The 17,423-nt window shown below is 45.7% G+C and overlaps 1 protein-coding gene across 2 annotated transcripts in view; it reads left to right on the forward strand.

The window, feature by feature from the left end:
* LOC108926015 (F-box only protein 41) overlaps positions 1-16,030 on the forward strand; it is a 36,774-nt gene extending 20,744 nt beyond the window's left edge. For both annotated transcript variants that reach the window (XM_029250556.1, XM_029250557.1), the window contains exons 3-13: positions 4,616-4,823; positions 5,356-5,420; positions 7,192-7,511; positions 10,262-10,500; positions 11,283-11,398; positions 12,676-12,828; positions 13,258-13,353; positions 13,494-13,612; positions 13,748-13,906; positions 14,316-14,431; positions 14,776-16,030. In XM_029250556.1, coding sequence (XP_029106389.1) covers positions 4,616-4,823; positions 5,356-5,420; positions 7,192-7,511; positions 10,262-10,500; positions 11,283-11,398; positions 12,676-12,828; positions 13,258-13,353; positions 13,494-13,612; positions 13,748-13,906; positions 14,316-14,431; positions 14,776-14,838 — 1,654 coding nt within the window. In that variant the 3' untranslated portion in view covers positions 14,839-16,030. The remainder of the gene's footprint in view (positions 1-4,615; positions 4,824-5,355; positions 5,421-7,191; positions 7,512-10,261; positions 10,501-11,282; positions 11,399-12,675; positions 12,829-13,257; positions 13,354-13,493; positions 13,613-13,747; positions 13,907-14,315; positions 14,432-14,775) is intronic.
* The last annotated feature ends 1,393 nt before the right edge of the window (positions 16,031-17,423 follow it).

The following is a 17,423-nucleotide window of genomic DNA, read 5'->3' on the forward strand; positions in this document are numbered from 1 at the left end:
GCTTTGTATTTACATCCCGGCTATGGCCGGTCGTCTGAACGTCCACTGCTGATGGATGTTGCATGCATGTTAGTCGAGCGGTGCTCTGGATAAACATAATGCTCAAAATAATTAATCGTTACCCTCTCATCCCTCCACTTGAGTACAAAGCTGAAGGTCGGCGTGTGAAAATTCAATCACGGAGCTCTCTTGGAGGTAATTACCACGAACTGCAAGGAATTTTAATAATCCCAAATAGCTTTCTGCATATTAATCTTTTTTTTAGTGGAGAATAATTTAGTGGAAAATTTCAGGTTCTTTGGTGGCGTAGTGGTTAGGGGTGGTGGCCCACGGATCCAGCTGTGGCCTTGGATGTGGGTTTGAATGTGGCTCAGTCTGTATGGAGTTTACATGTTTTCCCCATGTTCTTCTACAGTCCAAAAACATGTGTCTGTGAATGGGTGTGTGATGTCCTGTCAAGGGTTTCTCCTGCCTCACGCCCTGTGCTTCTGGGATAGGTTCATCATCACTGCAGCCCTGCTTTGTGGATATTAAATTTCAGAAGGTGATTTTCCTCCTAATTTAGGCGTTTCCAGTTCTGCCACCTTTGACTCTCCTCAGTCCCAGGCTGTAAGAGCCACTGAAGGTTCAAGAGTGAAGGACAGAGAGGACAGATGGTTTGCTCTGGGTGGAGCCCCATAAGCCAGAGCTGATTGGAGAAGCGGTGAATTTCTAAAACCGTGCCAGTGGTGCTCAGCTTGATGTAGACGGTGAAAGAAATGCGATCACGTTTCCGTGCCCCGGAATCCCAAGTCACAATAGGTGGATGACGTGGATCACGGCTGTGACTCAAAGGTCTGAGCTTGTCCTTCTAGAGTCCTTTGTGTTGTCCTCTGAATGGACAGAGCGATCCCATTGAGAGGCACTAGATCTTGTTTCCGCAGTACAAGTCACCCTTATTGCGTCGGTTCCAAGCAGAGCCTGGTACGATGTATCCCAGAGTGACACTGGGGAACTTGATGGGTTACCCCACGTAATGACGCCTGGACAGCTGCGCTATTAGGTAATGTGTGTTTTTCCTTGATAGATCACTTGTAACTAATGTTGTGCCTCATGTGGATGTCTCTTACCCATTGCTAGCAGGTACATTTGCACAGTGAGGTTACGCAGAGTGGTGCAAAAGGAAGTTACCACTTCTTTACCACTGCTCCGTAACCTCTGGCCTCTTGGTGGTCCCACTCACAGGAGGTTCAAAAATTGAAATGTGTTGGTTTTCAATTTTTGCCCTGATGTGGTGGAATGAGTTCCCTCTACCCCACAGAGCTGCTGAATCCCTTTCAACATCCAAGAAGGATCTCAAAACCCATCTCTTTCAGACCCACTTCTCTCCCGATCTCCTAATTGCTCCGTAAACCCGTATGAAATCATCAGTCATAATCACCTCTGTATTTCCTATGAATTCCATATGCAGCTGCTCATGTAAAGTGCGCCATCGAAAACTGTGGTATTAGGCAACCTGACTGTGCTTCGACAATCAAGTGTCTGTATCTAAAGCTCCTCATCTGTTGGTGAAATGTGCTTTTGATTACTCTAAGTTGTATTTTGCACTGGAGAAAAATAACTGATAAACAAATGCTTGAATGAAGCTGTAAATACTTTATCTGGACTAATAATAGAGGAGGCCAATATGGATCTTCTTCTCCTGGTCCTTTTTCTCTTGCCTTACATTTCTACATTTATTCTCTGTCTGTCAAAATATAGTTTCCCAGGAAGATGTGCAGTTTTCCGCTCTTGTCCGAACATTTGCTCACGAGCACTTCCATCGCAGCAAATTGCTTTCGACAGGCCACAGTTACCCAGGGTACGGAGATGGGACTCCACTTCAGTCCACGCTGCCTCGGATTGAGACAAAGCGGAAAAAGCTTTCGCCGCTTTGTCTCGCACGTTGCAAGTTGTTGAACATCTTGTCACGTCAGCAGTTACATTTTATTCAATTTAACAATTCATGGCAGAAGGAGATGCAGCTTTTAAAACCCTCCACGGTCGCTCTCAACACTCTTAGCGTTTGACAAAACAAGAGCTACACACTTCCTGGTCAATGGAGCGGGATGATGTTCTGGAAGCAGCGTGATGCCTACAGTCTGCTAAAGACCATCGTCTGGCGTTCTCGATGTCTCGTAGCACGATTTGAATTCGATGGCACGGTTCGTCTGGCATGACTGTAGACCACAAGAGAAACACTTTGTTTGCGGTGCTGTTGGAGTATTTATGTTGCAAAAAGTCTTCATGTGATTTGAATAGCTGAGTAAATATAAGCAGTGAATGAAACACCTGTAAAATCACCACATTCCTGGGAAATTGTGCTGCACTGAATTAATAAGCCTGTTGTATGATCAAATGGTACATATTTTTTTTCATAGGTCATTTGTAGAGGTTTTTCATTTTGTGGGACCCCGTTATACGAGGGATGGGTGTTGTAATTTTCATCCCACGCTGCAGTTAAACATCCGCCGTGGACAGCAAAATGTGTTTTCCCACACACCCGAGACCTGGTTCTTTAAGCTGGATTTGTGGGTATTTCTGATAAATGACGGGATGCAGTGCTCCAGCAGTAGATCCATCACGGCCTGGCCGCCCGCAGCACACGGCCGTTCCCTAGAGAGGTCCTTCCTGAAGGCGACCTGTTAGAGCGTAAGGCTTTCTGCTCCCAGGACTTCCCTCCACCCCTTGTGAGTAAGTCTCCAGTCGCTGGTCTGGGGCACCCTAATGCATGAATCATCCTCCCCTCTAAATAATTGATGTGCTGAAGATGAAGTCATCGAAGGTGCATGTGCAGTGCGCATTAGCAAAATACAGCATGTCTGACCTCCGCTGCATCAACACAGACCGCTAGTCCCACCCTGAAATTTCTCTCGTACAAAGACGATACAGGACAATGCGCTCAGCTCTACTGATGATGTCAAAAGGGTGCTGGAATCACACATTGTGCGTATATTTACATTTATTCAGTTAGCAGGTGCTTTGCTTCAGAACGACTTACAGCGTCATGGTGCTTTCAGTGATTTGCAAAGTGATACGGCAGTGCAATTTTCACGTCATCAATTCAGCGCAAGTACATCGGTCAAGGGCACTACAACAAGATGTGGGATTCAAACCTGGGACCTGAAGGCAGCAGCTGTAACCAGTGCTGCCCTAGTAAACTCTTATTTTCCTACTGTTTTTGTTACTCTTATTATGTTCAGAGTGCTCCTCCCATTTTTATCTTAAACTTGTACAAGCATGGCATAGGATTGTTGGTAGAGCATTGGTTAGAATCGATGGCTTTGGCCCCAAAGGTTGCAGGTTTGAATCTCACCTTCAGCTGTAGCGCCCTTGAGCAAGGAGCTTACTCTCAATTGCTCCAGTAAATTTACCCACTTGTATAAATAGAGAAATAATTGTAGGTAAGTTGCTTTGGAAAAAGGTGTCAGCTAAATGAAAAAAATGAAAGCATAGCTCTTTAATTTTGTTTCCATTGAAATTCCAGCACCATCTTATTCAATATTCATATTCTGTATCTTTTAAGAGCTCTATTGCTACGCAAAAAAAACAAGCTAAAAGGCCAAGAGTGCATTTGTGGATACAGCGGTTTTGTAAAAACACCTAAGGTATGTCCTCACAGATGTGAACGGTGCCCTTGTCAGCACTCATTAACGCTGCTTACAAGAGAAGCATGGTAAAAAATTGTAATAATTACGAGGAGCCACGCCGAAAGCTGTTAATTCACCGAAAGAGCTGCATAAGAATTACCCGTGTTCCTTGGAGGAGTGTTTACGTACGGAAGCGGTTTCCCTCAAAATGTGACTGGTGTGAATAATGTAATTAATTATCCGGTTATTAATGTGTGCACTGGAGCGCTACTGGTGTTATTGGGCGAGGTCCGCATAGCAACGGGACTCACGCCGCAATGGGATGGCCGAGGCTACTCATTTAACCGTGAGACCGAGTGCGAAACCATACCCCGGTGCTGAAATCAGTCCTTCTTTTCCTTCTGCTGCCATTGAGAGGGGATTCATCAACTAATGTTTGGTGAAATCCAACAGAACGGCAGCTGGGAGCTCGATTTTTGGCATCCTCTGCTCGGTTGATGTGCCTGTTACGTATCCGAGCTGTTTCCATTCCCTCGCGAGCGTCCTTAATAAATGGATGATATGTGAATCTTAACGGCTTCCAGAAAACTAAAGATGCTACTTAGTGTCCCAAATTACGCAAGTGCTCGTTTCTGAATATTTCTCGAGGTTTCCTCCTTATGCGGCACTTTGGGAAAGACGATAACTCGCCAATGTAAAAGTGTGCAGCGCTTGTGGAAAAGGTTGGAATGAGACGCGCTTCGTCTCGGAGGCGATTAAACTGCCGTGCGTCGACTTGCGGATAGGCTACTCGCTGCATGACTGTGATTTTACCGTTATTTTACGACGTGGTTGTTTTCCAGTGGAATTTGTACGTGTTAAATTTTCGACACGTTATCACTTATGCGATGAAGGCCTTTCCGGATAATTCCGGAAGCTGGAAAAGTAAAAGAGCGTGTTCGTGCCGGTGGCTTTGTTATTAATGCACAGAGATGACCATCTGCCCACCGCCCTTCGCCCGCGTCCAGGGAGGTGGCTCAGATCGACCAGTTCCTCCAGGAGACGGCGGCACGTGAGGCCAACGCCAAGGTGCGCCTGCAGCAGTTCATCGAGGAGCTGCTGGACCGGGCCGACCGCGCCGAGAAGCAGCTGCAGATCATCAGCAGCTGCGGTACGACGCCCAACGGCAGCCTGAGCCACTGCAGCATCACGGGGTCGAAGGGCACCGACCGCCAGGTAACAGCAAGCTGCCCAGGCTCCTAGTGGCGCACGTGTCGAAGCAGTTGGCATGGCGACCGCAAGGCAAAGCCTGTTTGGATCGTCAGTTTAAGACAGATTATAGTTCCATGGTCTTAGATCCAGTATAAAAAAGGAAAGGACATAATGTACCACATTTTACTATGGAGTGTGCGGCAAGCACCTTGGGGCCGGCAGGGTCATCCCCGGTGCACCAAGCGATCAAGGCTGGGAGCGTATCCTCGGAACAGCGTGCATGCCGCCGATTCAGGGACACCTTCTTGCAGACGAGCTCGTAAAGGTTTTTAATTACATTTATATTGCGTGTTTCCATCACGCTAAGTGTCGATTTTATGTCCTGTGGGATGCTAATTCGTTCTCTGTGCTTCCTGTCTTTGGGAAATTAAGCAATAGATATTTGTTAAAGATCTTTCTTTTCTTTTCAGCCCAGCCCAGGCCAGAGTGAGGATTTAAATGTGCATGTAACGATTAATAATAAATAATACGGGTGCTCTTTCCGTGTGTCCTGTAGAGGAACTCCAGTGTGCCCAGGGGGATGTACCAGGTGTGCGATCACCACTCGACGCCCAGCACAGGGTAGGTCCGCACTGCCATCCAGCGGCATGATGTCACCGCACACCCCCTACAGTGCCATTTCAGTGCGTGGAGGGCAGTCCCGTTTTTTAACACACAACAACCGAGCTCCTTCTGGCATACCCGTCCCTCACGTAACGATGCTAAATCAGTCAGCGAAATCGTCGCATTTGGAAAATTCCATCTGGGAGCTGAATTACCATTATTTCTTATGGGAAAAAATGGTTCCAAGGTAAAAAATACATCACTTTATTTCAAATGACAAAATTACGGGTGTTTCTTATACACGGCAACAGTAACATCATATCTTAAAATATTATAACATTATAATACGTATTATGTAATGATATTACGGGAGGGGGGCGCAGTGGTTCGGTGGGTTGGTCTAGGTCCTGCTCTCCGGTGGGTCTGGGGTTCGAGTCCCACTTGGGGTGCTTTGCGAGGGACTGGCGTCCTCTCCTGGGTGTGTCCCCTCCCCCTCCAGCCTTGCGCCCTACATTGTCGGCTTAGGCTCCTGCGACCCCATATGGGACAAGCGGTTTTAGACAATGTAATGTGTGTATTATAACATAATATTTGTAACAACAAAGATTTATGCACAGCACAGGGTCACAACAGCATACAGAGAGACAGTACACTGAGAAAAAGTAAATATGCCCACGTACATGGAACGAGGGCTCAAGATCGAAAGGTTACAGTTTATCACAGGTATGATCATGTAGTACTTTCCAGTAACTTCCAGAAGGGTGCCCACATATTCCACAATTTATTGTAGCTGACATGCATGCACTTCCTTAATCAAAGTCAGTGTTTAACCTTGGCAGGTAGACTAGTCAGCACAAATGGCCTGAGACTGTTGTTGTATTTTACCATGTTTGGGAATGTCTATATGAAGTACAATGACATTTTTCTAAGTTATATACGGGTGTTGATGTAGGCTAGAGGGTTAGCCCAAACTACTCACACATTGAGAGGCTGGAGAAGGAGGCTTTGTAAGTCCTCTATAGAGATGCAGGCATTGCCACGTACGCAAACCCTCCGGCCCCAGAGCGCTTCACCTGTTGTGATGGTGACCAGATGGATCCTCCCCCACAAACGCTTACAGTACGTGTAAAAAAAAAGGATTAGCAAAGCAAACGCAGATTCCTTTGGCTGCTCCAACACGCCATACTGAAAGCAGAGCCGCACACACTGTAACAGCAGCCCCTTGGTGCATCTGGGAGGTGAGGAGGCCCATCTGTAGTCATGGAAACAGCATCTTATGAGTCATTTTAATAAAAATAATGCATATCATTTAAAACTCAGGGAAAATTTGTGGCCACATCAATTTAGTAAAAAATATATTTTTCAAGGGGTCAGTGGTTGGGTTGGCCTGCTGACAGCTGTAACGGACAAAGATTCAGCATTTGCTTTGTGAACATTGAGCTGCAGTGTAGGGGGTATTAATAAGAATACAAAAACTATTTTAGCATTATGGGTCTGTGTGAGAGGGGGGCGTGGTGGCGCAGTGGGTTGGGCTGGGTCGGGTCCTGCTCTCCGGTGGGTCTGGGGTTCAAGTCCCGCTTGGGGTACCTTGTGACGGACTGGCGTCCCCTCCCCCTCCGGCCTTATGCCCTGAGTTGCCGGGTTAGGCTCCGGCTCCCCGCGACCCCGTATGGGACAAGCAGTTCAGAAAGTGTGTGTGTGTGTGTGTGTGTGTGGGTCTGTGTGTGCATGGGTGTGTATGTGAGCAGATGTGTGAGCTTCTTCACGAGCGCATTGCCCCCCATGGCAGGGAGTCCAGCCGGGTGAAAAGGCAGGGCTCGGTGGGTTACGACAGCGACAGCATGGACATGGCCCCTGCGGAGGAGCGAGCGGTTAATGCGCCGAGCCGAATGAGCGAGAGCGGCCACGGTTGGGGGCTCCGCAAGCAGGCCATCCAGAACTGGCAGCGACGACCGCGCCGCAGCAGCACAGAGGGCGAGGAAGGAGACGTATCCGACGTGGGGTCCCGCACCGCCGAGTCCGAGGTGGAAGCCTGGGAACTGGAGCAGAGGGCTTTGTCCGACCCGTCGCAGTCTGGGCCCAGCAAGTCCCGCTATCGCCTGAGTACAGGTAAACACTGTCCTGGTGTGTTCCATGACCTGTATGCCAAAGGGATGCTGTGAGATGAAAAAATTACACTCCGTTTACATCACTTTTTCACTAGTGTCCCACTTCTCCATCCAGTTGACTGCTGGGTAAACCATAGGAAACTAACGTGGTGCCACTCTAAATCAGGGGTCTAAAATTGAAAGTCCACAACTTCTCATGTTTTGGTCTTACGCGGTCTGATGAGCTCCCTCTATCCCTCAGAGCCGCTGAATCCCTTCTAACACTGAAGAAAGGTCTCAGACCCACTTTTTCCCTGACCTGTTAACTGCTTCATCAGGCTGTATCACACCATGTGTCATGATCACCTTTGTATTTCCTATTAATATTACAGTAGATATGTTGCGAGGGGGCGGGGGGCGGTGACGCAGCCGGCTTGGCCAGGGCCTGCTTTGTGGTCGGTCTCGGGTCCGAGTCCTGCTTGGGGTGCCTTGTGATGGACTGGCGTCCCATCCTGGGTGTGTCCCCTCCCCCTCCAGCCTTGCGCCCTGTGTTGCCGGGTTAAGGTCTGGCTCGACCCCCGCTCGGGACAAGCGGATATAAACTTTTTCTGTGTATGTGTTGCTACTCCAAATTTTTGCTAAATCACTAAGTGAAAGGAAAGCTGCAGTTCCATGGTGCAGGACACAGAATGACCGGTGAAGGACAGCGGAGAAAAGGTCAACAGACATTTACGTGACGGTGGAAGTCATCCCTGGACTGCATGGTATACCATGTTTGCCCACACAACTCACCCAGTGACAAATAATTAAAACTTTTCACAGAAGGTTAGGTATTGTAACGTTCCTGTTAAAACTGGAATTCTAATAATAATATATCATGCTCTTGTGCTTCTGCAAGATTTGCGTTCGCTAAAATTAAAAAAAGAACCTTGACAAACAGAGGTTAGAAGTATTTGAGACAGAATTCCTCATATCTGCTTTGATTTTTGGAAGCTCATTTTTAAAAAGTGAAATGCATTACATGACACGACTTTCACTTATTTACCTTGTGCTTTTTCCAGTGTGACTTACAGCGTTAGACTGCTTACAGTGATTTACTCAGTTCTATTCACATTTACATTGATTCTTTTAGCTAATGCTTTTCTCCACAGCGACTTACAATTATTCACTCATTGATAAATCTGGGCATTTTTTATTGTGTAAGTTGAGGGTTAAGTACCTTGCTGTAGGGTATAACAGTAGGAGGAGGAATTGAACCCTAGTTCTTCTCTAACCAGTATGGCACCTGTTGTAGTGTTTTATAGACTGTCAGCACTGGCTGATGATGAAAGGTCTTTGATTGTTGACTGATGCTCAAGCAGCTCTCTTTTCCCTCCAACTTCATCATCAGTGAAGATGAGTGGAGCAAGTAGACTATGGAGAGGTCGGGCGCTGCCAGTCACAGCCCTACCTCTGCTCTTCCCTTCTTCCTCTGCACATCCACAAGCAACAATGGCCATTTCCAGTCTCAGATTCCCTCATTTCATGCGGTTTTTTTATGGTTTTGTGGCATCTTAATGACAGATCCAGTGTTGCATAATGTTAATATTGTTTTTTTTGTGAGGTTTTTTGGCAGCATTTGAAACTGTTTCTGGCGCCCCTTAGTGGCCAGTATGAAGAACATTTTTTTTTTTAAATGATGATTTGATTTAAAAAAGAAATATACATTTACATATATATAAATAAATATATATCGCCCTGTGCTACCGGGTAGGCTCCGGTTCCCCACAACCCTGTATGGGACAAGCACTTCTGAAAATGTGTGTGTGTGTGTATATATTATAAGGGGGGGACACTGTGGGTTGGACCGGGTCCTGCTCTCCAGTGGATCTAGGGTTCGAGTCCTGCTTGGGGTGCCTTGCGATGGACTGGCGTCCCGTCCTGGGTGTGTCCCCCTCTGGCCTTACGCCCTGTGTTGCCGGGTAGGCTCTGGTTCCCCGCGACCCCGTATAGGACAAGCGGTTCCGAAAATATGTGTGTGTGTGTGTGTGTGTGTGTGTGTGTGTGTGTGTGTGTGTGTAATACGTATTATGTAATGATATTATGGGAGGGGGGGCGCAGTGGTTCGGTGGGTTGGACTAGGTCCTGCTCTCCGGTGGGTCTGGGGTTCGAGTCCTGCTTGGGGTACCTTGTGACGGACTGGCGTCCCGTCCTGGGTGTGTCCCCTCCCCCTCCAGCCTCACACCCTGTGTTGCCGGGCAGGCTCCGGCTCCCTGCGACCCTGTATGGGACAAGCAGTTCGGAAAATGTGTGTGTGTGTGTGTGTGTGTGTTTATATATATATATACCTTCACTATGTATAACTGTTTTAGTGTCTTTTCATTAACATGTTTTCTTCCCCTCACCTTAACTTGTGATGTGAGGTAAATTTCCATGCTTTCAGAATTTCGGTGTAAGAGTTGTGCAACATTAGTTCATTGTTATATACAGAAATAACACAAATTACAATCTAGGCCTGTATGACCAAACATTTTGATGGTCCCAGAAACAGGCTCATAGGTCCAAGATGTAATGTGTAAATTGTCATCATAATTCCTAATAAGTGGTGAAATAAACATTGCCCCGATTATTGAATGTGCACCAATAGATGCACAGGTTGTGTTTAAACTTATTGGTGGCTCTTTGTTGAGATCCACTCCAGCACTAAGGCTATGGAAATCCAAAGACCCTGGTTGCTGAGCCAGCTGTCATCCTTTGTGGAGCTTTCTGAAGACCACTGTCCTCCCTTCGCAGGCCGCTCCGAAGGGAGCCAGAAACCCAGCCGGCGCGAGAGACCCAGCCCCTCGGGGTCCTCGGAGATGATCAGCCCAGAGACCCTGAAGACACGCGCAGCACTATTCTGCATCTTCACGTACCTGGACACGCAGACGCTGCTGCGGGCGGCCGAGGTGTGCCGCGACTGGAGGTTTGTGGCCCGCCACCCAGCCGTGTGGACCCGGGTCCTGCTGGAGAACGCCCGCATCTCCTCTAAGGTGCGCTCCAGGGGCCCCTTTGCCTGCTCTGCAGTGTTTGGAGCTGTCTCACAGCCCCTGGGTGGTGCGAGAGGACATGGGCTCGATCCCAACTCAGTCTGTGTGGAGCTTGCATGTTCTCCCTGTGTCTTCCTCCATTTCCTCAGGGTGCTCTGGTTTCCTCCCACAGTCCAAAGACCTGCTGTTCAGGTTCCCCATAGTGTGTGACTGACTGGCAGAGAGAATGTGTTCCACTGATGTATGGATGAGTGTCCCTTTGTAAGTAGTTTATCCAGCAGTGTAAGTCACCACGGTGAATAAGGTGTGTGGGCAGATAACACTGCATAGAGTTCATTGGAAGTCACTTTGGAGAAAAGCATCAGCTAAATAAATAACTGTAAATGTCAGATAAAATGCAAGACAATGTACAAACTGTCTGTCTATCTCACACCTGTTGGGAAAACAGGGGCTTTGATGACAATTTACTTTCATCAGATTTATTACATTAATTTTGTGTCAGTAGAAAAAACAACAACAGTTGTCACACCAACTGCAGATGTTAACCATTCATTGGAGCAGCAGGCGGTGTAGTGATTAGCACTGCTGTCTTGACCTTAAAGAACCCAGATTCAAATCCCACCTCCTCCTATAGTACCGCTGATGAAGGTACTTACCTTGATATGATGCAGTAAAAAAGGGTAAATCAGTGTAAGTAGCTTAACCTTGCAAGCTAGTTGGAAGGAAAACGTCAGCAAAATAAATAAAGTGCTACAGCAAACCGCAGAACTGTGTTTCTTCCTCAGTTCATGGTTACGCTGTCGCAGTGGTGCACACAGACCCACTCCATCATCCTGCAGAACCTCAAACCGAGGCCGCGGGGCAAGAAGGAGACCAAGGAGGAGTATGTGAGAAGCACCCGGTGAGTGATCAGCCTAATTTCGAGCGAGCCCTGTCTCTGTGACTCTGAGCGACCTGCATGGATGATGCTGATGATGGGTGGCTCCCCCAAGAGGATGTCACTCACCCTTGTGGTGGAGAACAGACGGAATGGAAAGGCTCAGGATAGAATGTGTAAACTACAGTGACAGCACTGATTTATGACTTTTGATTTATTGTTTTTACTTTCCAGAGTGCTGGTCTTCATTTGTACGGTACATTTTTAATTCGTAATGTGTTACAGATATATCTGTAATAGAGTCGGACCACTTTAGGGTTGTCACTCAGGAGGTTAAAGGTCACTCAGTCTTAAACGTGACCCTGTTATAAGACTAAGCAGAGATTCAGAGTTTTACTCAAGTTTGTTGCTATAATATTCTCTTCACATTTTATATGGTCGAACCGCAGTAAAATTTACATTACAAGGTTGATGTGCCCAATTCCGCCTGCTGCATGTAAGTTTTCTGCACCACACTTCTATAGAAATATAAAAAGGACATAATAAATTTTTTATTTTCAACATTTGGTTCTGTTTTTAAATCAAGCAAATGGGATATTTTAAGATTTTGTCTGTGCTAACACTTTTTATATCTGACTAATAGGTGCATCCATTTCTTAGCATTGATATGTATATGTTTAAAGGTATACACTGGCTGCTCAACTTATAAACACAACTGGGGCCTGGAGTCTATTTGTAATTCTTTTTTTTTTTTTTTTGTAACTCCAAAGTCAATTTAACTACCAACTCACATTCAATACAAGCTTAATAATGCAGACACCTTTTGATGTAGTTGTCGAATAAATTCTGGGAAAATCTCAAATATTGCTGCAATCAATAATAAATACTTTGTCATATACAGTTTTAACTGTAATATTGTCATACACGCAATGGTAAAGCAAATTTTAAAAAAAATTTCTATCCATAGTCTCTTATTTAGTGCTGACTGTTGATTGATTCATTCCATAAAGACATTCAATGTTCGTCATCATGTTACTGACAACCGATACTCCGGAACACCACAAAGAGCTGTTAACACCGTGGAAATGAATTGAATTAAGGCGGTCCCACACTCATATTATCAGTTTTACAGATTCCCATCACCTCCCTGTGTACATATAGGTCATATTTGCTCTTTTTTTTTGTTTTTACATTTCCTCTTGAGAATTAACTATATAGACTGCACTGATTCCTGATAATTGACTCAAGAATGCTCATGATAATCTGTCGTCTTTTGGTTGGCTTCCTCTGCACTTTTCCAGGGGTTATCTGGAGGAAGGCCTTGAGGCCCTGCTGAAAGCGGGAGGGGGAAACGTGCTCATCCTGAAGGTGTCCCATTGCCCCAACATCCTGACGGACCGCTCTCTGTGGCTGGCTAGCTGCTATTGCCGCTCCTTGCAGGCTGTCACCTATAGGTGGGTCTCCGCCCGTGGGTTTTCATCCTTTGGCGCCCTTTTCAGCATCTCACTACAGAGCTATCTCCTGATTGTTGGAGTAGCTGATAGTGTAGTGGTCAGTGCTGCTGCCTTTGCCTCCAAAAGTGACTGGTTTGAATCTCACCTAGTGCTGAAGTAACTTTGCGCAAGCTGTTTACCCTGAATTCCTCCAGTAAAAATTGTCCAGCTACATAAATGGGTAAGTAGTGTATCACTGTATGTGTCTTTGGAAAAAATCAGCTAAACACAACGATAGTATTAATGATGATCAGTGGCTTATAGGCTAATAACACCAATCCATACAGTTGACTCATAAGGGTCACCTGACAAGACTTCCACTTAAAGTTTTTATTTTTTTAATTTTGTCATTTACTTATTTTTATTTTTTCTATATATTTTTATTTATAGGAGTGCCACAGATCCTGTTGGGCAGGAGGTGATTTGGGCCCTAGGAGCTGGCTGTCGAGACATCATCTCCCTGCAGGTGGCGCCACTTCATCCATGGTGAGGAAGAAACAAGCGGGCAAAGTCGATTTAACAAAAGCAAATGTCATAGATCAGTCTTTTACTTCACTGTTGAGGATTTACATTTAAAGATGTTTATGTGTATGGTAGTAATGTCCTTGGTTTGAATTCTTTTTCAGTCAGCAGCCAGCCCGATTCAGTAACCGATGCTTACAGACTATTGGACGATGCTGGCCACACCTCCGAGCCCTTGGAGTGGGCGGGGCTGGATGTGGCATTCAGGGCCTTGCATCATTGGGTAAGTTGCCTGGATTGCGCTACAGCAGACAACTTCTTAAACAGCCTTAACGAATACTGAACTCTTATGTAGTGTTATAGACAGACTTTCTGATCTGAGTGACTGACCATGGTCTACTTTCATATGGGCTTCTAGCTCGGAACTGCATGCGTCTGCAGGTGCTGGAGCTGGACCATGTGAGTGAGATCAACCAGGAGGTAGCGGCTGAGGTCTGCAGAGAAGGGCTCAAGGGGCTGGAGATGCTGGTGCTGACCTCCACACCAGTCACGCCCAAGGCTCTGCTGCACTTCAACAGTGAGTATTCATCCATGCACTGCTTCAGCTGTGGTAGTTCACAGCTGTTGTGCATCACTTGCTGCAAATTGCAGTTCAACAGTGAGTAGAAAGACCTGATATACTTCAACATTAAATGAGCGATGCTTTAGCAGTTCTTAAATGGAGGAAATGGGATATAAAAAGAAGCGTAAAACTGTGTTCTGTATAATTGATTTTGAACATGTAGGTCATAAGCACGGATTTAAAGGTATCCAAACCAACTGTGATACTCTGAACTCTGTTGGACTGTTTGGTTGGTTGGATGGTTCCATTTTTGGTGATTAAGCTTCACTGTAAAGTCCCCAACTACATGCAACTTCACGCTATACCCATACTGTATATGAAATTCAAATTGCAAATGTCACCATTTTTCCCCATCTGCTTGCAGGTGCATGCCGTAACCTGAAGTCGATTGTAGTGCAGATTGAGATTGCGGACTACTTTGAGGATCCCAGCAGCCCTGAAGCCAGGAACCTATTTGAAGAGATGCTAAACAAGCTGCAGGTGAGCACCTGCAGTCCCTCATGTCTGTGAGGTCTACTGGAACGCCATGACTGGCAAACACTGGTAGACCTGTCAGAGAAAACATGAGTCAAACTACCAAGCAAAGGAATGGAATTGAAAAAAGGAAAGAAATGTTATAAATTAAATAATAGCACAGTTATTTTTTAGGGTATGTATCTTTTTGCTCAAAACTCTCAAAACTGTGTGAATCATGAGAGTGTCCCATTGTGTTCTGCTTGACTTAGTTTTTGCTGCTTTAGTTGTTGTCTCTCATGTAGTTTCTGGTAAAATGTCACGGGCTAATGTGACACCTTCCTAATTTTCTCTCCACTTTCTCGAAATAGGCTTTGAAAAAGAGACCAGGCTTCTCCAAGATTCTCCACATCAAGGCGGACTGTGCCTGCTAGCGTCCCCTCGGTGAGCTGTACGAGTCAAGCTTTACCTCACAAAGTGACAAGAGCCGGAATGAGGCTTCTCCTGTCTTTCCAACCCAAACAACGACAACCTAAATGAGCGACGAGAAACAAGTGCGCAAACGTGGCAAAAAAGACAGCCCTCCTTCAAACACTGGTGACTTCAGCAGGGGGAGAGATACGAACCGCACTGGCTTTGGGATAAGAGGATGTTGGGACTGCAAAGGACAGTGACCCAAAGGTGGTTAGGGTTCTGTGAATGAGACTTTTTTTTTTTCTTTTTTTTTTGCTGGGGGGGGGGGGGGGGGGGGGGCTACATACAGCCCTGAAAACAACCTTGTAGCCATCAATGGGGAAACAGACTCACTGCTCTAATGACTTGTGCATTTTATCACGGCAAGAACCATTGGGCCTCTCAAGAGTGCAGTGTAAGCTAGATTCAAGCTGAAGACAAAGCCTGATTATTTTTCTGTGTGATAACCTTGTAGGAAGTGTTGAAAATACTTTTTGTTTATATAAAGGACAGTATAGAGAAACAAACAAGCAAACCAATTGCCGACAGTATAGATCTGACTGAAGAGATACTGCTGCTAACCCCTTCGCAGGATATTTGTGCTCAGAGGCCTGGGAAGAATCGCACAGGCCATCCCCTAATTTCCTCTCGTCTCCACCACATGCCACTTTTTCCACCGTGGTCTGAAACCTCCCCATTAATCCTCCAGCTGCTTATCTTAACGGGCCAGATGCCTCCCTGTGTCTCGCATATTTTGCTGCACAGCAGACACGGATCCCCTGTGTCCAAGATGCGATCCCAGTCATTAGTGTCAAATAACTGATGTTTTAATCATTACAAGCAATGGAAGACGTGTGGTGGTTTCTAAGAGTTTAGACAGCATAGGTTGTTATTATTGCTTAGTGCTTAAAATATAGGGAAAGAAGTACTATAAATTACCAGGTAAGTATACTTCATTACAGTTCCATTTTGGCTATTATTACATAAAAATAGTACGTGTAATGTTTACATTCAGCTAACATTTTTGTCCGGAACAACTTGTATTATTAAGCTGCCTACTGTTATTTATCTATTTATATCTCTGGCAATTTTTACTGATGCATTTTAGGGAATTACTCTGCTCCAGGGGGCGTGGCGGCGTGGCAGGTTTCGCTGGGGCCTGCTGTGTGGTGGGTCTGGGGTGTGTCGAGTCCTGCTTGGGGTGCTTTGCGGCGGACTTCGCCGCGACCCCGCTTGGGACAAGTGCTTGTAGACATTGTATGTGTGTGTGTGTGTGTGTGTGTGTGTGTGTGTGTGTGTATACTTTGCTCAAGGGTATTGTAGTGGCACATCGGAGGATTTCAACATGTAATTCTTGGACCTAAGGGCACCTCTGCTTTGTTTAACTTTTAAATTGAAAAAGTACAGCATAAATTCATGATAAATCAGCAGCTGGGGCACCATTGTCAACTCTTCATCCTGAGACATCCCATGTAGACACAAACATGACTGACAAAAGGTTCAATTTCTCATTTATTTACAAAATTTTTTTTTCTTATTTTCGTTTTTTCATGTTTCGTTTGGACAACAGCTCTCAGCCTGACCCAATGGCATGGCTCTTCTGTTCTGGTCAGGACCCACAAGCTCAAACAACACTGATGGTAAACACAGTCATCTGCTGGTCTTCACTGCTCATCTTATCAACATGTGGCATCCTTTCTGTATTACACATTCTTTTGCACCTCATTTGTCCGGTGCTCAAATTCCACATTTCTGCTGAAAGCAGGTGACATTTACATGCTTTTGCTGTTAATCACAAATGGGGGTCGCCAGTGGATTGTCGTTAATGCCTTACTCTACATGATGTGCCACTTATCATTTCGGCTCACGTGCATTATTTCACTTTGTCGCCTTCCATTCTTTAAAGAAATCATTCTCCCTGAACATGTATTTAATAAAATGACTGGTATGTGTTGATGTCATTGCAGTACTTATGTGAGCCCGCAGGTGATGCAGTTACTTTACATTCCTCCATCAGGCTGGGAAATCAGGGGTTTTTCTGTCTCTGGAGGAGCTGCTTTGCTGGTTTTAACAGAGTAATATCTCAGATAAAGTTCGGTCTGTTTCACAGCTTTAGTTATCTAACTTGTGCCAGTATTCCAGCTATCAATGAAGCTGGAGTAATGTGAAAGCAAGCTTTTGGAAATGCTTGAGTTGGGGGTTGCCTCAGAGGGCTGTGAAAGTCAACATGCTACCTTGCATGCTGACCCCTGCAGGTCCGACTTCCCGGCGATCTTGCATTTAGCTTATGGTTTTTCGTATTATGCAGTAGATGATGCTGTCGACTCCCTACATGGGGCAGTGTATCAGTGAATCATGGTCCTGGATGGTTGCACTGTGTGCACATAAGCACTCAATCCAGATGATTATCATGGACTTTACTCTCCTGTGGTTATTAGCATTTTAAATAAAGCTGGAAAACCTGCACACTTTGTAACTGACCAGGACCAAGGACTGCCACTGTGCAACCTGCATCTTACACCTTATTTGATGCTGCTGAAGTCATATATGATTCAGTTGGTGACCA

Source organism: Scleropages formosus, chromosome 3, assembly GCF_900964775.1.
Source record: "Scleropages formosus chromosome 3, fSclFor1.1, whole genome shotgun sequence".
NCBI lineage: Eukaryota > Metazoa > Chordata > Actinopteri > Osteoglossiformes > Osteoglossidae > Scleropages > Scleropages formosus.